General features: G+C 42.6%; 1 protein-coding gene and 1 pseudogene across 2 annotated transcripts in view; both read left to right on the forward strand.

The window, feature by feature from the left end:
• Positions 1 to 16,579, forward strand: part of LOC143716244 (alpha-2-macroglobulin-like) — a 71,575-nt pseudogene extending 54,996 nt beyond the window's left edge. The window contains exons 26-34 of the transcript XR_013195966.1: positions 14,291 to 14,365; positions 14,447 to 14,609; positions 14,711 to 14,904; positions 14,988 to 15,200; positions 15,300 to 15,418; positions 15,735 to 15,816; positions 15,900 to 15,980; positions 16,082 to 16,187; positions 16,316 to 16,579. The product of XR_013195966.1 is annotated as an alpha-2-macroglobulin-like (transcript). The remainder of the gene's footprint in view (positions 1 to 14,290; positions 14,366 to 14,446; positions 14,610 to 14,710; positions 14,905 to 14,987; positions 15,201 to 15,299; positions 15,419 to 15,734; positions 15,817 to 15,899; positions 15,981 to 16,081; positions 16,188 to 16,315) is intronic.
• Positions 16,580 to 19,162: 2,583 nt separating this feature from the next.
• LOC143716241 (alpha-2-macroglobulin-like) overlaps positions 19,163 to 20,770 on the forward strand; it is a 168,481-nt gene continuing 166,873 nt past the window's right edge. The window contains exon 1 of the mRNA XM_077208569.1: positions 19,163 to 19,178. Within this exon, the coding sequence (XP_077064684.1) occupies positions 19,167 to 19,178 (12 nt within the window). The 5' untranslated portion in view covers positions 19,163 to 19,166. The remainder of the gene's footprint in view (positions 19,179 to 20,770) is intronic.

The following is a 20,770-nucleotide window of genomic DNA, read 5'->3' on the forward strand; positions in this document are numbered from 1 at the left end:
GCATGACATAGAAGTCGGTGATGCAAAGCCAATACGTCAGAGGTTTTACCGCACTGGTCCTGATAAGCGTAAAAGTCTGGATGATAGTGTCCAATATCTTTTGGAAAATGGTCTTGCCGTACAGTCATACTCTAGCTGTTTGTTAGTCAAAAAACCTGATCATACGTACAGATTTTGTACGGATTACAGAAAAGTGAATAGTGTAACAAAACCAGACTCGTATCCACTGCCTAGGATAGAAGATTGTGTTGATCAAGTCGGTGCGGCTCGTTATGTGAGCAAATTTGACTTGCTTAAAGGTTATTACCAGGTTCCTCTTACTCCTAGGGCACAAGAGATCTCTGCTTTTATTACGCCGTCGGGTCTCTACTCTTATACGAGAATGGCTTTTGGGTTGCGCAACGCCCCTTCTAGTTTCCAGCGGCTCATGAATCGAGTCGTTGTGGGACTGGAGGGGTGCGCTGTGTATATTGATGATGTGGTCTGTTATTCAGACACTTGGACGATCCACCTGGCTCGCATACGTTCATTATTTGAACGTTTTGCGGCTGCAAATCTCACTGTTAACTTAGCAAAGTGTGAGTTTGCTCAGGCTACAGTGGTGTATCTGGGAAAGGTGGTCGGACAAGGGAACGTTCGGCCTGTGAGAGCGAAAGTCCTGGCCATTGACAAATTCCCACGTCCTGTCACTAAGAAAGAATTGATGCGCTTCCTTGGAATGATAGGTTATTACAGGAATTTTTGCTGTAATTTTTCATCTGTCGTTGCCCCACTAACTAACCTGTTGAAGGGTTCAGTTAAATTCAATTGGACTGCTGATTGCCAACACGCATTCGAAAACGCCAAGTCTCTCCTGAGTTCTGCACCTGTCTTGGCTGCTCCTAGGTTGGAGGAGCCCTTCCAGCTGCAAGTAGATGCCAGCCAGGTAGGGGCAGGTGCCGTTCTCCTTCAAAAGGATGAAAATGGGATAGATAGACCAGTTTCCTATTTTTCTCGGAAATTTAATTGTCACCAATTTAACTATTCAACCATCGAAAAAGAGGCCCTGGCCCTTATTTGGGCACTCCAACATTTTGATGTGTATGTTGGTGGTGGGTTACACCCTGTGGTGGTCTTTTCTGATCACAATCCTCTGACTTTCCTCTCTTCTCTTCAAAATACTAACCAGCGCCTTATGCGCTGGGCTCTTTTTCTACAGCCTTATAATCTATCTATTAGACACATCAAGGGGTCTGAGAACGTCATGGCTGATGCTTTGTCACGGGCTCTTGATGACTGTTAAGGGGTGCCTATCTCTTCTCCAGTCTCTAGTTCTTCTCTCTTGCCTCCGGTCTTTCCATTCTTAAATTGCTATCCAGGCGCCAGGATTTGCTGGGTGGGAAGGAGGGGGGGGGGGGGATTATGGGAGGTGAGTATGGGTTAATTTTTTGTAGTGGCTGTTGTATTAAAGGGGTGGATGAATGGGGTCGAGAGTTTGGTTTAATCTAACCTTAGTCTTTCGGGATACTGGTTAAAAAGGGTAATGGGTTTAGACATTTTATTGTTTTTTGGGTATAGTTTTTGTTTTTAGTATTGTTTATGGGAAATGGTAGTGAGTAGAATGTAGTTTTACAGAGTCCCACATGGGTCTCTGTTTTGTGGGGGGAGTGATGTCACGCCCGGCTTTGCCGTGTGGGGTGTGCTCACTCCACCATGGATAGTATTATGTTTGGGCTGTTTCTCTCCTCCCAGTCTGAAGGGGGAGCTGTTTGTTTTAGGTCCATCCGACAACAGCTGATTGGAGGGACTATTTAAAAACATCTCCTGTCGGTTGTTTGGTCTGCTCTGTGCTGCGCGGCTCGGCATTGCTCGGGTCTCCATGCTGGTGGCAGCAGCATCATCCCACTTCTTTTTGCTTTGTATGCATTACACATAGTCTACACTTTACTGATCTGCAACACACTTTTGATTAGTTTTATTTCGTTTCTCATTTACTGACTTGTTACATTTATTGATCTAAATTATGATTTCATCGTATAAATTAATGTTTAATAAATTATGTTTGCTTTAACTTAACAAACGGTGTGGTCTCCCCTATGTCATTGCTACTGTGAGCCAGGTAGTCGTGACAAGAAAGTAACAAAACACGGAGCTTGTTATTTGGTGTTAATCGTGGTTAGGCTACAAAACTGAATTCGTTGTGTACTGTACACATAAGACATGAGGTCCATTGAGCCGTGCTGGGCGGGGCCGAGGTAGCAGGGGACGGGGAGGGGCGTGTTCGGTACGCAATGAGAGTATCTCGATTCGAATCGTGTGTTCTGTATCGCGGTTTTTCGGTTCGGTTCGAATATCGTTACACCCCTAATATATATATATATATATATATATAATTTCTTTTGTACGAGGTCGCATTATTTGGTACCCAGTGACAGAGCTGTGTGAAAGGCTCATTAATATGCAGCTGGCGCATTGTCCGGCCTTTGTCTTCTCAGGTGTGAACACGCCTCTACGCATATTGCCTTTCCAAACAAAAGGTGTCTTATAACATTTAAATCAATGTATTGTTTTGTGTAAATGATTAGGCAGCACGATTTTCAGATCATTTTGAAGCAAAAATTCTAGGCAACAACATTAGTCAAAAGTCTTGTGGACACATATTTAGTATGTGTTTTGTGGCCTTATTTCAGACACTTTAAGTTTTAGTTTTTTCAATAACCATGCATAAACAATATTCTCTCAAAAATACAAACATGTACATACATCTTGCTCACATAATATTGTAGCCCTGTTTGTGCTAAATAGAGTGTAATTACACTTTTGCAATTAATATGTTTATAAGCAACTGAAAAAAGCACAAATGTCAGGGCATGTCAAAACATCTCAAGGACTCCAAAAACACCTTAGACCTCAGAGGGTTAACATAACTAGCTCCTGTAGGATGCTATTTCATCGGGAATGATGCTTGCAGCCTCTCTTCTCCGACTCTCTGTGAGTCTATGGTGATTATGCACTATATCAACCCCGGACTACTGCCCTTGGGTCTTTGGTGTCAGATCCCAGTACGCACGGCGTGTTGCATTGTGTTCCCCATAGCGTAAGATATTACGCAGTACGAGAGATTACTAACGTAACCTCGGTTCTCTCTAGAGAGAGAACAAGTACTGCGTATCTTGCCGTGCATACAACAGCGCTGGTTCGCTTCAGCGATGAAACCAGTTTGTATCAGCCTGTCGAGCCGTATTTATAGGCCAAGGCCACACCTATTCTGGCGGGACGTGACGTAATGGCCTCTCTCGATAGGCTGCTGCTGTTGCCACAGGTCAGCCAATAGGCACGCGCCCCACTTTGCCTATGTCTGCATGCTGTCGAAACGTGTTTTACATTGTTTCAAAATTAAGGATAATTTTTGGCTTCAATATCTCGTGGAATAGAGGTATTTCCCCATAGCATAAGATATTACACAGTACTCTATCCCTCTCTAGAGAGAACCAAGGTTACGTTAGTAACCGAGTACCTTATCACCGCACTTTTTTTTTTCTGCTGAAAGTTTTCTGTACTTTTTACTTCGTTACGTTGGGCGACGTTCCTCTCGTTACTTTATTTTAATGCAATACATGTTGTTAAATGTGTAGTTTAATCCAAGCGCGCTGTATCTTTTTTTATGGGCATGAGCGATGCTCAATTTACAAATTAATCACTCTTTTGAGTCGATTCTGTTTAAAGACTTCATCAAACAAGTTGTCTGATCTGTCTAAATCGGTTCGCGAATCAGTTTGAATGATCTGTTCAGTTTCCTGCACACACTGAATCGTCTGAAGCGCTTACAATTCACACTTGACTCGGGGTCGTAACAGGAAGATTTAAAAACATCAAGAGCGTTGGATGAAGTGGCCGTCGACCTACAGTACAGTCTAGTGAAGGCAAATCTGCAAATGCATCAAATTTTTGCCAGCGATGAAGATCTTTATTAGTTGAACATCTTCGTAAACTGTCTGTGATTCCACAGGACGAGACAATCGATTTCATTTCATTCAGGTAATACATATTACAACCAAACAGATTATTACGTGACGATAGCGCTACTACAAAGTATAACATTAAATAAGCTTGTCCACAGTTTATGAAATGAACCCCACCCCCCGGGTAATGTGTGTGTATTGCGCAGTAGCGTGCAAACTCGACTTGAAAAATGCCTTTGCCTGGCTTAGACACTGTCAGTTAACCAGTTTAAACATGCTTGCAGAATTTACATCTGATTACATTTTGGAGAACAGACAGAAGAAGATTCGTCGATGTGCATTTGATCGTTGTTTGTGTTCAGATGTTCAGTAGCGGTCATGAGCGCGAGCACACGTGAAGACTCTTTCTTCTCTGTGTCAAATGATTCCCTTTACATGACTTTGAATGCAAAACTCTGCAGAGTCACTTTAATTCGACATTGTCTAATAATCCAAATGTAGTTGTAGTTTTCCTTGTGGTTTGTTGTGGTTCCCTTTCGAGGGAACTCGGACTCCGTCGAACGACACTTTGGGGGAACGTCCCTCAGCGTAGCGCCTCTGAAGCATGAATGAAACTGAGCCAATCTCTGATTGGTGCTGCGTAATGACGTAATGAGTGACGGCATACAAGCGGAAGCTATAAAGGACGCCGGCACACATGAAATGTCAGCTTTCTGTTTTTCAGCAAGCGCTCTCTGTTTGACTTGTCTGTCTTATTTGGTGTTGTTTGTCACAAGCATTTACACAATATATATATATATATATAAAAATATATATATATATATATTATGGCGAGCCAAGCTAGTTTCATTCGGTGTGTGGATCCCTGCCCTCGCTATATCACAGGTGGGGACACGCATCGTTGGTGCACTCATTGTTTGGGAATGCAGCACGCGCGGGCAGCTCTCGAGGGGGCTGCTTGCGAGGATTGTGAAAAGCTTCCAATCCGTGTGCTGGGTTCCCGCCTGGCCATTTTTAATGAGGATGGTCAGGCTCGCGAGCCTCGTGGTGTGGGACCCGCGGCAATGCTCTTCATGGGGCTCGCAAATGGATCTGACAGGGGATCTCGAGACTGCTGAGGCACATTCTCGGGATTCCTCTGTCAGTTCTGATGTTCTCCCACCTCACGCGGAAGCCCGCCCCGCGGCTTCTTCCGCGCGAGTGGAGGACCCGATGTTTGAGCTGTCTGCTTCCGAGGAAGTAGACGTGCTCAGCATCGAGGGCGGGGATTTTGGGGATGACTCGCCACCCCATGTCCCCGCATATGATGAGCTGGTAGAGCTTGTCTCTCGTGCTGTGGCCCGTCTCAATATTAGTTGGCCACATGAGAGGCAGGAAGCGCTCGTAAAGAAAAGCAAATTAGACGAGTGCTTCCTACAGCACAGAGAGCAACCTCAACACCGGGGCTTGCCTTTCTTTCCCGATTTACACAACGAGTTGTGTAAATCGTGGAATAAGCCACATTCCTTGTGTCCAACCCCCCTGTCCTGAATTATAGTAATATTTTGGGGGCGCGAGAGAAAGGTTATGGGACGATGCCGAAGGTGGAACAACCATTAGCCACCTATTTATCTCCTGAATCGTCATCGTCCCTAAAAGCCCCGGTGCTGCCCACTAAGCCATGTAGGGATACATCTTCCTTGGTGGGCAGGGCATATATGGCTGCGGGTCGGGCTGGTGCTTGTTTACACACGATGGCAGTGTTACAAGCTTACCAGGCCAACCTTCTGAAGGATATGGATGAGGGCGAGGGACCAACTCCAGATGATTTAGCTGAGTTGAGGAAGGCTGCAGATTTATCTCTCCGAGTCACCAAGGGGACGGCCTGTGCCATCGGCCGCTCCATGGCAGCTTTGGTGGTCTCGGAGAGACATTTATGGTTAAATCTGTCGGGGATCAAGGATAAAGACAGGGCTTTTCTCCTTGATGCCCCGATTTCACCTTCTGGCCTGTTCGGCGACGCCGTTAATACAGTCGTCGACAGGTTTCAGGAGGTGAAAAAGCAATCTGCAGCCTTCAAGCAGTACCTCCCTCGCCGCCCCAGATTCAAGAAGCCTGCCCCCAGTGGGCAGCCGCAGCCAGCCACCAGCTCCTCCGCCTACAGACAGGCGCAGAAGGAGAGCGTTTCGTCCAGAGCCCCTCCTCAAACAGCCTGGGGGCATAGACGACGCTCTCAGGCGAAGCCTCAGCAGCAGCAGGGCGACCTGAGGGCCGTCCCGCAGGCTAAAAAAGCTTCATCCAAGAGGTCCTAGCCAGCCTAGGTCCTCTGCGGGCAGCCCCACCCGTGGCGGAGGGATCGAGGTCGCCTCCTCCGCGGAGCCCGCAGGAAATCGATGTCGACTTCCCGCCGCCAAGTGCGCTTCGGGACACATCGGTTTTCAGCGAACGCGCGCTGCACTGTCCGCCCCACAGGCTTGCGGCCAGGCAGCAATCGCGTCCGCCCATCGAGAATCGTTTTCGGTCGAACCCTGCCGGAGATCAGCTTCAGGGGGTCGAGAACGAATCCCGATTGGTACCCGAAGCCAGGCTCGAGAGGGTGGTCTGGACTGCAGTCGACCCAGTTCAGGGTCGGGTATTGGAACAGGAAGTAAACTCCCTGCTGGTAAAGGAGGCTATAGAACGTATTCCTCCACCGGACAGGGAGTCCGGGTTTTACAGCCGCTACTTTATAGTTCCCAAAAAGGATGGTGGGTTGCGTCCAATAATAGATCTCAGACACTTGAATCGTTTTCTGAGGAGATTCAGGTTCAAGATGCTCACTATTCCCATCATCGTGAGTCAAATTCAACCCGAGGATTGGTTTGTCACGATAGATCTAAAGGACGCATACTTCCACATATCCATCCTTCCATCTCACTGGAAGTTCCTGAGGTTCGCTTTCGGGGGCGTAGCGTACCAATATCGGGTTCTTCCGTTTGGCTTAGCTCTATCCCCACGCACATTTACCAAATGTATGGATGCAGTTCTAGCACCCCTGAGGCTCCAGGGCATCAGGGTACTCAATTATATCGACGACTGGCTGATTCTCTCTCAGTCACAAGAGCTGGCGGTTCGGCATCGAGATGTCGTCCTCGCCCACATCCAAAGCCTGGGGTTGACCCTCAACACGAAAAAGAGCGTGTTGACACCAGCCCAGAGAACCACGTTTCTGGGAGTGGTGTGGGACTGGGTCACGATGCGGGCACGATTGTCTCCTGTACGAATCGAGTCCATTCTGGCTATAGTGTCCAGGATAAAGCTAGGCCAAGCCATTACTGTGAAACATTTTCAAAGAGTGTTGGGGCTCATGGCAGCAGCGTCCAAAATTATTCCATTTGGCCTGCTGCACATGAGGGCCCTCCAGTGGTGGTTGAAAACCAAGGGGTTCTCCCCGAGAGGGAACCCGTTCCGCATGATCAGGGTTACGCGCAGATGCCTTCGTTCCCTATCTATGTGGAAAAAAGCTTGGTTTCCGTCCCAAGGTCCAGTGTTGGGAGCGTCATGTCGCCGGAAAACCGCTTCGACAGACGCCTCCCTCACGGGCTGGGGCGCGGTCATGGACGGCCGCTTTACGACAGGTCTATGGCAGGACCATCATTCCTCCTGGCACATAAACTGCCTGGAGATGTTGGCGGTGTTCCGAGCTCTGAGGAGCTTCCTGCCAGACCTCAAGGGTCATCATGTCCTTGTGAGGTCAGACAATATGTCGGTAGTGGCCTATATAAACCATCAGGGTGGTCTGAGGTCTCGCCCTCTATGCAGACTGGCGCATCAGATCCTCCTGTGGTCACAGGGGAAACTGTTATCTCTAAGAGCAATATACATCCCAGGGAGTCAAAATCAGGGAGCAGACATCCTGTCGAGACAGCAGAGGTGGAAAGTAACGAATTACATTTACTCGCGTTACGTAATTGAGTAGTTTTTTTGTGTACTTCTACTTTTTAAAGTAGTTTTTAAAATCTGTACTTTTACTTTTACTTAAATACGTTTTATTTGAAGTATTGTACTTCGCTACATTTGAAATCATATCCGTTACTGAGTAAAAAATAACAATACAAGGGGGAAAAAAAAAAATCACACACTCCGGAAACTACTGAATTGATTGAAGGGCGGGAGAACAAACGCGCAAAAAAGGTAGCAGCTAATGCAGACCCAGCTGAAGCTGAAAGCTAAGCGCCAAGCGAATTATGGCCAGTATGAAAAGTAGAAAAAAAGCGTGGTTGTCCTCGAGGATAGATATCCAATTTGCAAAAAATGTGGACGCAAAGTGGCTGCAAAAAGAGGATATAGGACACCATCCCTCCTGCAGATAAAGGTATGTCCCGATTTACGTGATGCAAAGGGAATCCCGGAATCCAGTCATGAAAATGGAATTCACTTAATGCAGATGTCACGTAAAACATGCAAAATAATGGATGGATGAATACATGGAAAGTAAAATAAATCCAATCGCGACATGGTCTGTGAATATTTAAGCTAAGCACAAAAATACTGCATGTAAATATATAACCCTATTTGTTCTGCTGAGCTGCGTTAGTCTACTACATACTGAAGTACTCGTGACGTTCATGGTGTTTTCAGCGTCTCACAAACAATTTGAGGATATGAATACATGAACATTTCCAGAGCTGCTCTGAGAGAACGCCTAATGAGCATTTTCATAATTTTATTTGAGAAAAACCATTGTCAAATACACTTTGAAACAGGTCTTCACTACAACCCGTCAAAATAAAAGTTCGGTTTTACTAGGAGAAATCATGACAGAAATATATTACTATTGTAGGCATACAATAGAACGTAGCCTACTTCTCAAAATAATAATAATAACAGCAATAATAATACATTTTATTTGAACATTATTTAAAGGAATATTTTTTTTTTGTCCATGGTTTAATTTAGTAAATCTGTTTTTGCAGCTCTTCCCCAAAAAATAAAAAGACACAAGTTTAAATTTACATTTGATTACCACCGTTTTTGATAATATATTTGGATTAAACCATAAAAAGTAGGGGTGTAACGATACACAAAACTGACAGTTTGGTTTTCCCACGGTTTTGACGTCTCGGTTCGGTTCGGTTTAGAAAGCTAAAAAAAAAAATTAAACAGTGGTTTAATGAAAAAATGGTGTCTTTGTCTTTAAATTAATTCAATTACAATTAGACGTTTTGCAAGGATTAAAAATCTGCTAATGCTGTAAACTAGGGAGCCGCACATTACTATAACATTAAAGGTTAACAACAGAGCCTAAATTTAGATGCTATTTATTTTTTAGATATAATAATCAACACCCAACACATTGTATGAAAACATGTAAACTGAACAAAAGGCAGTTTTTGCATTAACTTTACTCTAATTTGTTATTGAAATATAATAATTTACACAGTTGCTGTCATTTTCATGAAAGATATTTTAAACGTACATTAAATAATCAAGATATAATTAACAGGTTAAGTAAAATATAATATATAGGATAATATTGTGCATTTATTTAGTGCAAGAGTTAATTTCTCTAGGAACCAACAAGTTGTGGACACTGAATCACTTGCCTGCTGAGGTAAATATAATGCTAGTGACAAGCTATGCAGTTTTATTGACGTCTTTGCGCTGCTGAAACACTGATTGAGTGATTACACGAGTTATGATGCCTTTCAGTAAGTATACTGTATTTTTCAACATACCTTCAGGTGTCCATTCATGTTTATTCTGTAACTGAGGAAGAGATGACCGCGTTTACTCCGCTTGAAATGAGGAGCAAGTACAGCGATCTGTCACGCCACATTAAAGAGCGCCAAAACGGCATTTACTGTTTGATTTTTGTGATCAAATAGTCAGAATTTGAAGATTACACCTTGCTTATTATCGAAAGTAACAAAACACGGAGCTTGCTATTTGGTGTTAAATTAATGGTGGTTAGGCTACAAAACTGAATTCGTTATGTACACATTCCAGGCAGTGTTGCCAGATCTCGCGGGACAAAAAAGCAACCAGGCCCATGAAAACAAGCCCAAAACAAGCGACTTTTTCTCATAGACAGTAAAAGAGCTTTTTCTATGGAGCCCCCCTAGGTTCCAGGAAGAGAAAAATAAATAAACTGTGTCTGTGCACGGTTTTACAATCCGTGGTGACAGATAGTTTTAAACTGTGGGTACAGATTGTCAATTTACATCCATGTGGACAGATTGTTAAACTGTGCCTAGTTTTGTAAAAACTGTGCACACGGTAGTTTATTTTTCTTCTGTAATGAAGCTTGGCTGTCCATCTAGTGAAAAATGTTGGTACTGCGGCCAAATAAAATCTTACTGAAAGCTAATTTTTTGAGATATCAACCTACAATTTGGAACACAACTTCTTCAGATTTTTGGCTTACATTTTCTGGCAGTTTTAGAGTAAAATATATTTTGTAATATATATATTTTACATAAAATATAAATAATTATATTTTTACACTGTTCATTTTCATAAACTCAAACTTGTATAACTTTTTTTCTGTTTCACTTTCATCATTTCATAAAACTTCACTTCAACAATAATCTGGCAAATTTCTTCTTTAAAACAAGACCACCATAGGTCTATATTCCAAAGCATTCTTGAATTACAACCATTTAAGTTTGAATAGTGATTTTCATGTCTATGTGAAAAAAGGGGGAGTGACAGTTAAAGGGTTAAACAATATTACACTATAATATCTATATCTATAAAATCTAAAATATAATTTATATATAAAAACTCTCCTACAGTCCAGTCACCATCAGTCGCGACGGTCGCGACTCGCACGTATTTTCATTTAAACGTCACTCACTGACGTTTTCCTAACCAGAAAAAAAAAAACGATTGCCCTGCTCTGCCTCTGATTGGCTAGTACTCATTGCCATCTGGGTCAGAGCCAATTAGAAGCAGGATGTGGGTGGGAAAAAACTCTGTGTATAGGGAAAGGGGAGAGACAGAGGGAACAGGCAAGACAAACTCCTACGTTTAAATAACATATAGAAAATATCTGCTTGACAACGAGCTGAGAACAAGCCCAAATAAGCAACTACACTTTAGAAACAAGCCCAAAAAAACCGCAACCCACGACTACCAATATTTGTAAGCGACTTTACAGAAAAACAAGCCCAAAGTCGCTTATAATAAGCGGACTTGGCAACACTGATTCCAGGTCCAATCAATGAGCCGGGCTGGGCGGGGCCGGGGTAGCTTGCAGGTCGGGGCGTGTTCGGTACGCAATGAGAGTATCGCCATTCGAATCGTGGGTTCTGTATCGCGGTTCTTCGGTTTGGTTCGAATATCGTTACACCCTTAATAAAAAGAAACATAAATTTTCTGAATAAAATACATTTCATAGGACAATATTATTCTTAAACATTTTAATAAATTATTAATGTTAAAAATAAGTTGTTAATCTAATTCATTATTAATTATCGAATTTAATTGATTAGACATGTTTTATTGAAATTTTAATAAACAAACAAATTATTTCAAGTTTGTTATAATAAAAGCTTTTGTTCAACCAAAAAAAAATCCTGTTTTCATTAATTTAACTGTCATTTTAACTGATGATAATAATAATAATACCCATAATTTAATATTACAGTTTATTTATTTAACAATTGATTAATACTGTAAACCGTGATATTTTCTGAGACGTTACCATACTGTGGAAATCTTATACCATTACAACCCTACACGGGAGGGTCCCCCACCCCACCCAACCCCCGCTGTTAAAAAAGTAACTCAGTAACTTTTACTCTGAGTCAATTTTAAATGAGCTACTTTTTACTTTTACTTGAGTAGATTTTTAGACCGGTACTTTTACTTGTACTTAAGTAAAATTTCATTGAAGTAGTAGTACTTTTACTTGAGTAGAATATTTTATTACTCTTTCCACCTCTGCGAGACAGGGGCTGAGGCCCGGGGAATGGAGACTCCACTCCACGAGGTGGTGGAGTCAATATCTCAGAGGTTCAGCCCAGTGGAATTGGACCTATTCGCGTCTCGAGAGACGACCCACTGTCCACTGTGGTTTTCCCTCACTCATCCAGCCCCGCTGGGGTTGGATGCCATGGTGCAGACGTGGCCGAGGCTGCGTCTGTATGCATTTCCCCCGATCGCTCTGCTCCCGGGAGTTCTAAAGATGGTAGGTCGCGACGGGATCAGCCTACTGCTCCCCGTTGTGGCCGGCCCGAGTATGGTTTTCAGACATTATATCGCTCCTAGACGGCCCTCCGTGGGAGATTCCCCTCAGGAGGGACCTGCTGACACAGGCAGAGGGCTCAATATTTCACCCTCGCCCCGAGTTATGGAAACTGTGGGTCTGGCCCCTGAGGGGGCACAGTACCTAGAGGCCGGCCTATCAGCTGGAGTAGTGGAGACCATACTCAGCTCTAGAGCCCCATCCACGAGGAAATTGTACGGCTTAAAGTGGAATGTCTTTACCAATTGGTGTAGAGAGCGTGAGGTGGATCCAGTTAACTGCCCAGTGGCTTCAGTTCTGGAGTTCCTCCAAGATCGCTTTTCAGCTGGTCTTACCCCGTCCACGCTCAAGGTGTACGTGGCTGCCATTGCGGCTTTCCACGCTCCTCTGGGTGATGGCCCTCTGGGGAGACAGCAGTTGGTCGTACGTTTCCTCCGTGGGGCTTGGAGGATGAGACCTGCGGCTCGTACCAGGGTTCCCACATGCGACCTGGCAGTGGTTCTCGAAGGGCTGGCCGAGGCCCCCTTCGAACCACTGGAGTCGGCTGAGGCCAAGAACCTTTCCCTGAAGGTGGTTTTTCTGTTGGCCATTACCTCTCTGAGGAGGGTAGGAGATCTCCAGGCGCTCTCCATATCTAATGGGTGCCTGGAGTTTGCTCCAGGCGACATTAAAGCCATCCTACATCCTAGGCCGGGCTATTTGCCTAAGGTGCCATCTAATGCGGCACGGCCTACGGTTCTGCAGGCATTTCATCCTCCACCTCACGTGACGGCGGATGAGGAGAGACTTCATCTGCTCGGCCCTGGCAGAGCTCTAAAAAATTACATTCAGATGTCCTCTTCATCGCGGAAGTCAGACCAGTTGCAGGTGTGTTTTGAGTCACCCAAGAAGGGTCTTCCCGCCTCCAAACATACCATCGGCAACTGGATTGTCGATGCTATTTCCTTGGCCTACCAGGTGCGCAATCTGCCTTCACCTTTGGCCGTGAGGGCTCATTCAACCAGAGGCATGGCGTCCTCTAGAGCCCTCCTCTTGGGGGCCCCAATCCAAGAGGTCTGCGATGCAGCAGGATGGGCCACCCCCCACACCTTTATTAGGTTTTACAGTCTGGACATCCCGCCTACGCCTGGCACTCTCGTGCTCTCGTCCTAAGTGTGCCTGTGAGCAGCTTCACACTAGGACAGGCAGGGCGCGTTGTGGCATAGTGGGTACTCGTTCCCCCAAAGTGTCATTCGATGCAGTCCGAGTTCCCTCGAAAGGGAACGTCCTCAGGTTACGACTGTAACCCTTGTTCCCTGAGAAAGGGAACGAGGACTGCGTCCCTTCGCCACGCCTTCCCCTGCCTGGGAGCGCTTGCTTCATCACAGAAGCTGACATCACATGTGTGCCGGCGTCCTTTATAGCTTCCGCTTGTATGCCGTCACTCATTACGTCATTACGCAGCACCAATCAGAGATTGGCTCAGTTTCATTCATGCTTCAGAGGCGCTACGCTGAGGGGCCTTCCCCCAAAGTGTCGTTCGACGCAGTCCTCGTTCCCTTTCTCAGGGAACAAGGGTTACACTCGTAACCCGAGGACGTTTTCCTGTCACGAAACCTGAAGACCGAAAAATAAAGCAGCAGGACTTGACGATTCACTTAAGCGGCCCAACTGTCGGTTAACCGCCAAACCGCGAGATTTGTTGCTTCTTTACCGCGGTAACAAAAAATCCCATACCGTCACAGCCCTATACAACAGTTTTTATAGAATATGAGCATGGCGAAAATTACATAATATTTCCCTTCAATTCGATTGGTTCTTCATAGGCAAACCCTTCTGTTACTAGGTAGGAGCAAACTTAGATCTCAAATCATTAGAAAAATAGAAAAGGGTTAGTTCATTTGATTACTCAATATGTCATGAGACTATTCTAGACAGTATATTTTTGATATTGTCTAGCCATTATCTCAGAAGTTTCCACTGGTTTCCACACAAACTTCAGAGTACATTTTCTTCAAGTGGTTAGGCCTAAAGGAGAAGTAAGGTTAGATGTTAGAGTTATGATTAGTTTGATAAACCGTTTACTATTTTATTTATTTTAAAAAATCCTTCACAAGTTTAAGTGTTGCTTTAGTCATCCTTCATTTCTCATATATTCCAGGGTGGAGTGAATGATAATGTTACCATGAATGCCTACATTACTGCATCATTGCTTGAACTGGAAACTCCAGTCACAGTAAGTTAATTTACAGGAAACACATTATAAACTTATAGAAAAATGACACTCACAGTGTCTGTTTCTCTGTTTTTATCACAGGATCCTGTTGTCAGTAAAGGTTTGTCATGCTTGAGGTCCGTCACTGAGGATGTCAAAAACATTTACACCACTGCTCTGCTCGCATACACTTTCAGTCTGGCTAAAGACATGGACACTCGACAGGAGCTTTTGAAGAAACTGGAGGATGTTGTTATTTCAGACGGTAAGAAGTTTGTTTCTGATGACTTTCTGTTGTCTTTTATGGCTGTCCTATTTTTTTTTTATCATGGTGATTGAGTTACACGTGTGTCTTTTGTCCTCAAGGGTCTCATCTCCACTGGTCTCAGTCTGCATCTGCTGATGACTCTGATTCTCTGGCAGTGGAGATCAGCTCATATGTGCTGCTAGCTGTTCTCTCTGCAGATTCAGTCACTACAGCTGATCTGGGCTATGCTAACAGGATTGTCAGCTGGCTTGTGAAGCAGCAGAATGCCTATGGAGGATTCTCCTCCACACAGGTTACTCAAACTACTCCAATCAAACACATTATTACCGGTGTGAATGAGTAAAAGTAACATTACTGAACACATTTATTTCCCAGGACACAGTGGTGGCGCTTCAGGCTCTGTCTTTGTACGGCACCAAAGTGTTCAGCTCTGATGGCTCCAGCACAGTGACTGTACAGTCAGCAGGAGACACTCACCACTTTGATGTCAATCAGGACAACACGTTACTGTACCAGGAGAAGCAGCTGCATACCGTTCCAGGCAAATACAGCATTGAAGTGAAGGGCTCAACCTGTGTGTCTGTGCAGGTCTGTAGTGCGTTCACACTCACACTCTCTTTCTCTCTTGACATTGTGGTTATTCTGCTATGAAATGTAGTATGAATATGTTTGTGTTGACTCTCTCAGATGGCTCAGTTCTACAACATTCCCACTCCTACTGAAGCTAAAACATTGAGCATTGACACTAGACTTGAGGGAGATTGCAAAACATTGGGACAAAATTTCATTTTGAACTTTACGGTCAAGTAAGAATTTTTATTCAAGTCATAAGACATGATTATAACTTAAGATTAACTAACAAATAAGTCTTTACTGAATATTTTTAACATCTTAATAAAAACAAAAGCAATATAAACTGAAAAGGCGTATCTCAGTTGTTAAAACTGCAACATTAAACACTAACTTGAGAAACAAGAAAACATTTTTATTTTCGACACATTATGAGGGATTTGAGTGATAAACTCTGCATGTTTTGTTAATTTTACTGGCTTTTGTTCCCGCTCAGTTATACATTTATATGAGGCATTTAAGAACCAAACCTTTTCATTTGCTCTTTTACAGATACGGTGGTCTACAGGAAAGGACTAACATGGTCATTGTGGATATTAAACTCTTATCTGGATTCACAGCTGATACATCAATGGTGCGTTTGAGTGCTTCATGACAAAATTTGTAAAATTTCTAGAATTCCCTATATTGAAATTACGCAGCACTTTTCCCCCACAGCTTGGAACTTCTTCCGGAACATACACACTTGTGGAACGGGTTGATTCTAAAGATGATCATGTCATTGTGTATTTGAAGGAGGTGAGAAAACAGCAACATTCATACTATTTTAAATCATTTGGTCGATCCATAAACCTTTTATCCATGATGTCCATGACTAATGTGTTTATTTCCTCCTGCAGATCCTACAAAATATTCCAATGAATTACCAGATTAAAATGAAACGGATTCTTCCAGTGAAGAATCTCAAGCCAGCTGTGGTCAAAGTGTACGATTACTACCAAACAAGTAAGATTTAATATCCCAGTATTGAAATGTTTTGAACATGTGATGCACATTGTTTATTCCGATTTATTCCATGTACAGGTTTCCATTGTTGTATGAATGTAATGAATGAAATCTTTCTTTTCTTTCAGGTGATCAGTCAGAGGCCGAGTACTCCTTTCACTGTGAATAAAGCTGCTGAAGTGAATCACCTCATAGTTCAACTTGGATAAAGATGTTTGAACACTCTAATGCTTAATATTATAATGTTTATTCTTTATCCTGTGCAAAATTATTTCCAATATCATTCCAAATTAGAACAACCCCCCAAATTCTCATCAGTTTTTGGACACATCCCTTGAGAACATGACTGTTCAATTTACAATGCATATGATTAATAAAAGTGATGAAAACAAGTTATGGTGAGCTGGTTGAATTGTTGAATGTGTAGTAGCTACATGCCATGGTAACATTTCCGAATCAGACAATATGTTTTATGATTATATCTTGGGATGATTTTTTTATCTGGTCTCAGCTCTGCTTCAGTTTTCTTTTCCTGTAAGAGGGTTATTTATGACCATTAATGGTCCTCATGTAGAATATTTATTTTTTCCTGCATTAACTGAACAGCATCAACAACTAAATTATGAAAAATATGAACAAATAACCTTACCTAAAGTTATTGAGAGCTCATCCCATCACAGCCAGGTAATCAGGAAAAGATAGACTATTGTTCTTAAAAACCAGAACCAAAAAAAAAAAAAAAAGAAACACAGGCCATTGACCTGTTTCCTGGAAAAAATCAACACTGAAATCAAGAGTCAAGAATCACCTATACACCCGCTCAGTCAGAGTGAGGAGTTACTGTAAATGCTTGTTTATATTTCCAGATCCCTTCTAATATGGTGTCTGAAATGATTTTATCATTAAAATATGTCAAGTAAATCTATGAGCAATTAGATGATACTTTTACATGAGAATCTACACCATGACTAAGATTTTACCATGTTTGTTTTTTTGCCTGGAAAATCTTAATAATGGTGTAGATTCTCAAGTAAAAGTATAATTTAGTTGCTCATAGATTTACTTGACATACACTCACCTAAAGAATTATTAGGAACACCATACTAATACTGTGTTTGACCCCCTTTCACCTTCAGAACTGCCTTAATTCTTCGTGGCATTGATTCAACAAGGTACTGAAAGCATTCTTTTGAATGTTGGCCCATATTGATAGGATAGCATCTTTCAGTTGATGGAGATTTGTGGGATGCACATCCATGGCACGAAGCTCCCGTTCCACCACATCCCAAAGATTCCCTATTGGGTTGAGATCTGGTGACTGTGGTGGCAGTCACTGTGTAGTACAGTGAACTCATTGTCATGTTCAAGAAACCAATTTGAAATGATTCGAGCTTTGTGACATGGTGCATTATCCTGCTGGAAGTAGCCATCAGAGGATGGGTACATGGTGGCCACAAAGGGATGGACATGGTCAGAAACAATGCTCAGGTAGGCCGTGGCATTTAAACTATGCCCAATTGGCACTAAGGGGCCTAAAGTGTGCCAAGAAAACATCCCCCACACCATTGCACCACCAGCCTGCACAGTGGTAACAAGGCATGATGGATCCATGTTCTCATTCTGTTTACACCAAATTCTGACTCTACCATCTGAATGTCTCAACAGAAATCGAGACTCATCAGACCAGGCAACATTTTTCCAGTCTTCAACTGTCCAATTTTGGTGAGCTCTTGCAAATTGTAGCCTCTTTTTCCTATTTGTAGTGGAGATGAGTGCTACCCGGTGGGGTCTTCTGCTGTTGTAGCCCATCCGCCTCAAGGTTGTGCGTGTTGTGGCTTCACAAATGTTTTGCTGCATACCTCGGTTGTAACGAGTGGTTATTTCAGTCAAAGTTGCTCTTCTATCAGCTTGAATCAGTCGCCCATTCTCCTCTGACCTCTAACATCAACAAGGCATTTTCGCTCACAGGACTGCCACATACTGGATGTTTTTCCCTTTTCACACCATCTTTATAAACCCTAGAAATGGTTGTGGGTGAAAATCCCAGTAACTGAGCAGATTGTGAAATACTCAGACTGGCCCGTATGGCACCAACAACCATGCCACGCTCAAAATTGAGCATTCTGACATTCAGTTTGGAGTTCAGGAGATTGTCTTGACCAGGACCACACCCCTAAATGCATTGAAGCAACTGCCATGTGATTGGTTGATTCGATCAATCACTCTGACTGAGTGGGTGTAGGCGATTCTTGACCCTTGATTTCAGTATTGATTAGTTTCAGGAAACAGTTCATTGGCCTGTGTTTTTTTTTTAAAGTGTATAAGCCTATAGTTTTTCCGGGTGATATGTGTCAGGGTTCGTGTGGGTTGAAGGAGACGAGAAGGCTGAAGATTCTAATATAGACAGTTTCAATAAACAATAACTCACAGAGAACTTAGCAGGCAGGTAGCACAACAACGTAACATCAACGACTGGTAACATTGACGGTATACTGACGAGAACGGACAAAGACTGACTGAACAGAGGGAACTAAATACGTACAAATGAACACTAATGATGTGCAAACAGGTGAGACAAATGATGACGAGGAAATGAGGGAGTGAGATCAGGTGTGGAGACAAGAGGGATTCTGGGAGGTGTAGTGCAAACAAGACAGAACAGTGCAGACGAAGATTGTGACAATATGATGTGTATATCTTACTATTGTCTACAGTACAACAGATCTACTTTAACTGCAAATGGAATTAATATAAATATATATATATATTTATATAATGGCACCATTAATGCATTAACTTTTAAGTTGTTAAACGTGCTAATGAAGTAAGTAGGAACTCAGTTTTGTGTAAAAAAAAAAAAAGGCTGTGTATTAGTAATTATATAATTTCATCTATATTTTGCTGCATGCCTGAATACTATTTTTAGCATTTGTCTCAAATGTATTTTTGTGTCTATTTGCTCTTTTACCGTATAGTACAATGGTTCTTGGGGTAAGAACACAAAACCTACTGTGCAGTCAATCTTAACACTGTAGAAATTCTGTTATTTTTACAAATATTGTATTTTCAGTAGGCTAAATATCCATTTCTTCATTGATAGTCAGGATATGGGTAGCTGACTGTAACTACATATCTGCACTGTCTCTGGTATTAAACAGGACGGTCAAGGTAACCGGATTGGTCATTTATCCACTGTATTTATAGTCTGTAAAGTTTTTTAAAAATCGAAAAGCCCAAAGATCTTTATCTCTGCTAAATGAATTTAACATTTGTTTGTGATGCCCTTTATTTTTAATTTTCTTTTTAAAAATTTTTTTTTTAACTCCGAACCATTCGAAAACAAAAGATTTGTATATATTTCAAAGCTTAGTGAAGCAGTGTTTTGAAATTGCCACTACTATTTGCCAGTTTCCTGGTTTTATAAATTATTTTGTCATTAAAACTGTGCATTTGGATTCTCTCTGCCTCTGAGAGAATGTAACAGAACAATTTATCGAACAATGAATCTAGCCGCACAGTTAATGCGTCTCCGTCAAGGAGATAGATCAATTGAGAAATATGTCAAGGAATTTATTGGACTGGCAGATTTAATATTTTTGACAAGATATGTCTTATGATGTTTCTTCGAGGGAGCTATCTGATCTGCTCAGTTCCCTAAAGCCATTGCATGATCTTAGTTGGACTTTAAGTCAAGTCAAGTCAAGTCACCTTTATTTATTTAGCGCTTTTTACAATACAGATTGTTTCAAAGCAGCTTTACAGAGATAACAGGAAAATAATGTTGTAATAATATTGTTAAATATAAAATTAAATGTCCCCAACTAAGCAAGCCAAAAGCCAATGGCAACAAAGGCGAAGAAAGACGAAAAAGGCGACAGTGGCAAGGAACCAAAACTCAATCAGGGGACAGAATGGAGAAAAAAAAAACCTTGGGAGAACCCAGGCTCGGTCAGGGGGCCAGTCCTCCTTAGGCCAACAAACAAACAGTGTGTGATTATGATTTAGGCACCATTATAGGCCAGAAGTCAGATGGGATAGAACTTTCACAATGTTTATCCAGTTCCATCTTGTTGGGGTTCGGAGTCATCATGTTGTATGGAGACGAGTTTGTTGAGGTGTCCATGAGGCCTTCACAGTGTTGATGAGGCTCGTACTTCAGGGATGCGTTGTCGTCGTGTCCATGATTGTCCTTCATCAGATCTGGATATGGCCTGGATCCGGTGGTTTGCGGTAAACTTCGGGATAAACAGAGAGAATAATATTTGCGTAGACGCCATCCTTCTTATGATGTACAAAGAACATCAGGATTTATGGGAAGTGTTTCCGGTCCCGGTTGATCTAAACTATGCAGACTAACATTGACTCTAATGAGAGCTGTCTTAGTACTATGATAGGGTCTAAATCCTGTTTGAAAATTCTCACAGATACTATTTCTTTCTAAAAAGGAACATAGTTGTGAGGATACTGCCTTTTCTAGTATCTTTGACAGAAAAGATAGATTTGAGATCAGTCTGTAATTGACTAATTCTGTAGGATCAAGTTGCGTTCCCTTTCGAGGGAACTCGAACTGTGTCGGTGACGAC

Source organism: Siphateles boraxobius, unplaced genomic scaffold (assembly GCF_051911475.1).
Source record: "Siphateles boraxobius isolate OS27281-9 unplaced genomic scaffold, OSU_SipBor_1 6, whole genome shotgun sequence".
NCBI classification, from domain to species: domain Eukaryota; kingdom Metazoa; phylum Chordata; class Actinopteri; order Cypriniformes; family Leuciscidae; genus Siphateles; species Siphateles boraxobius.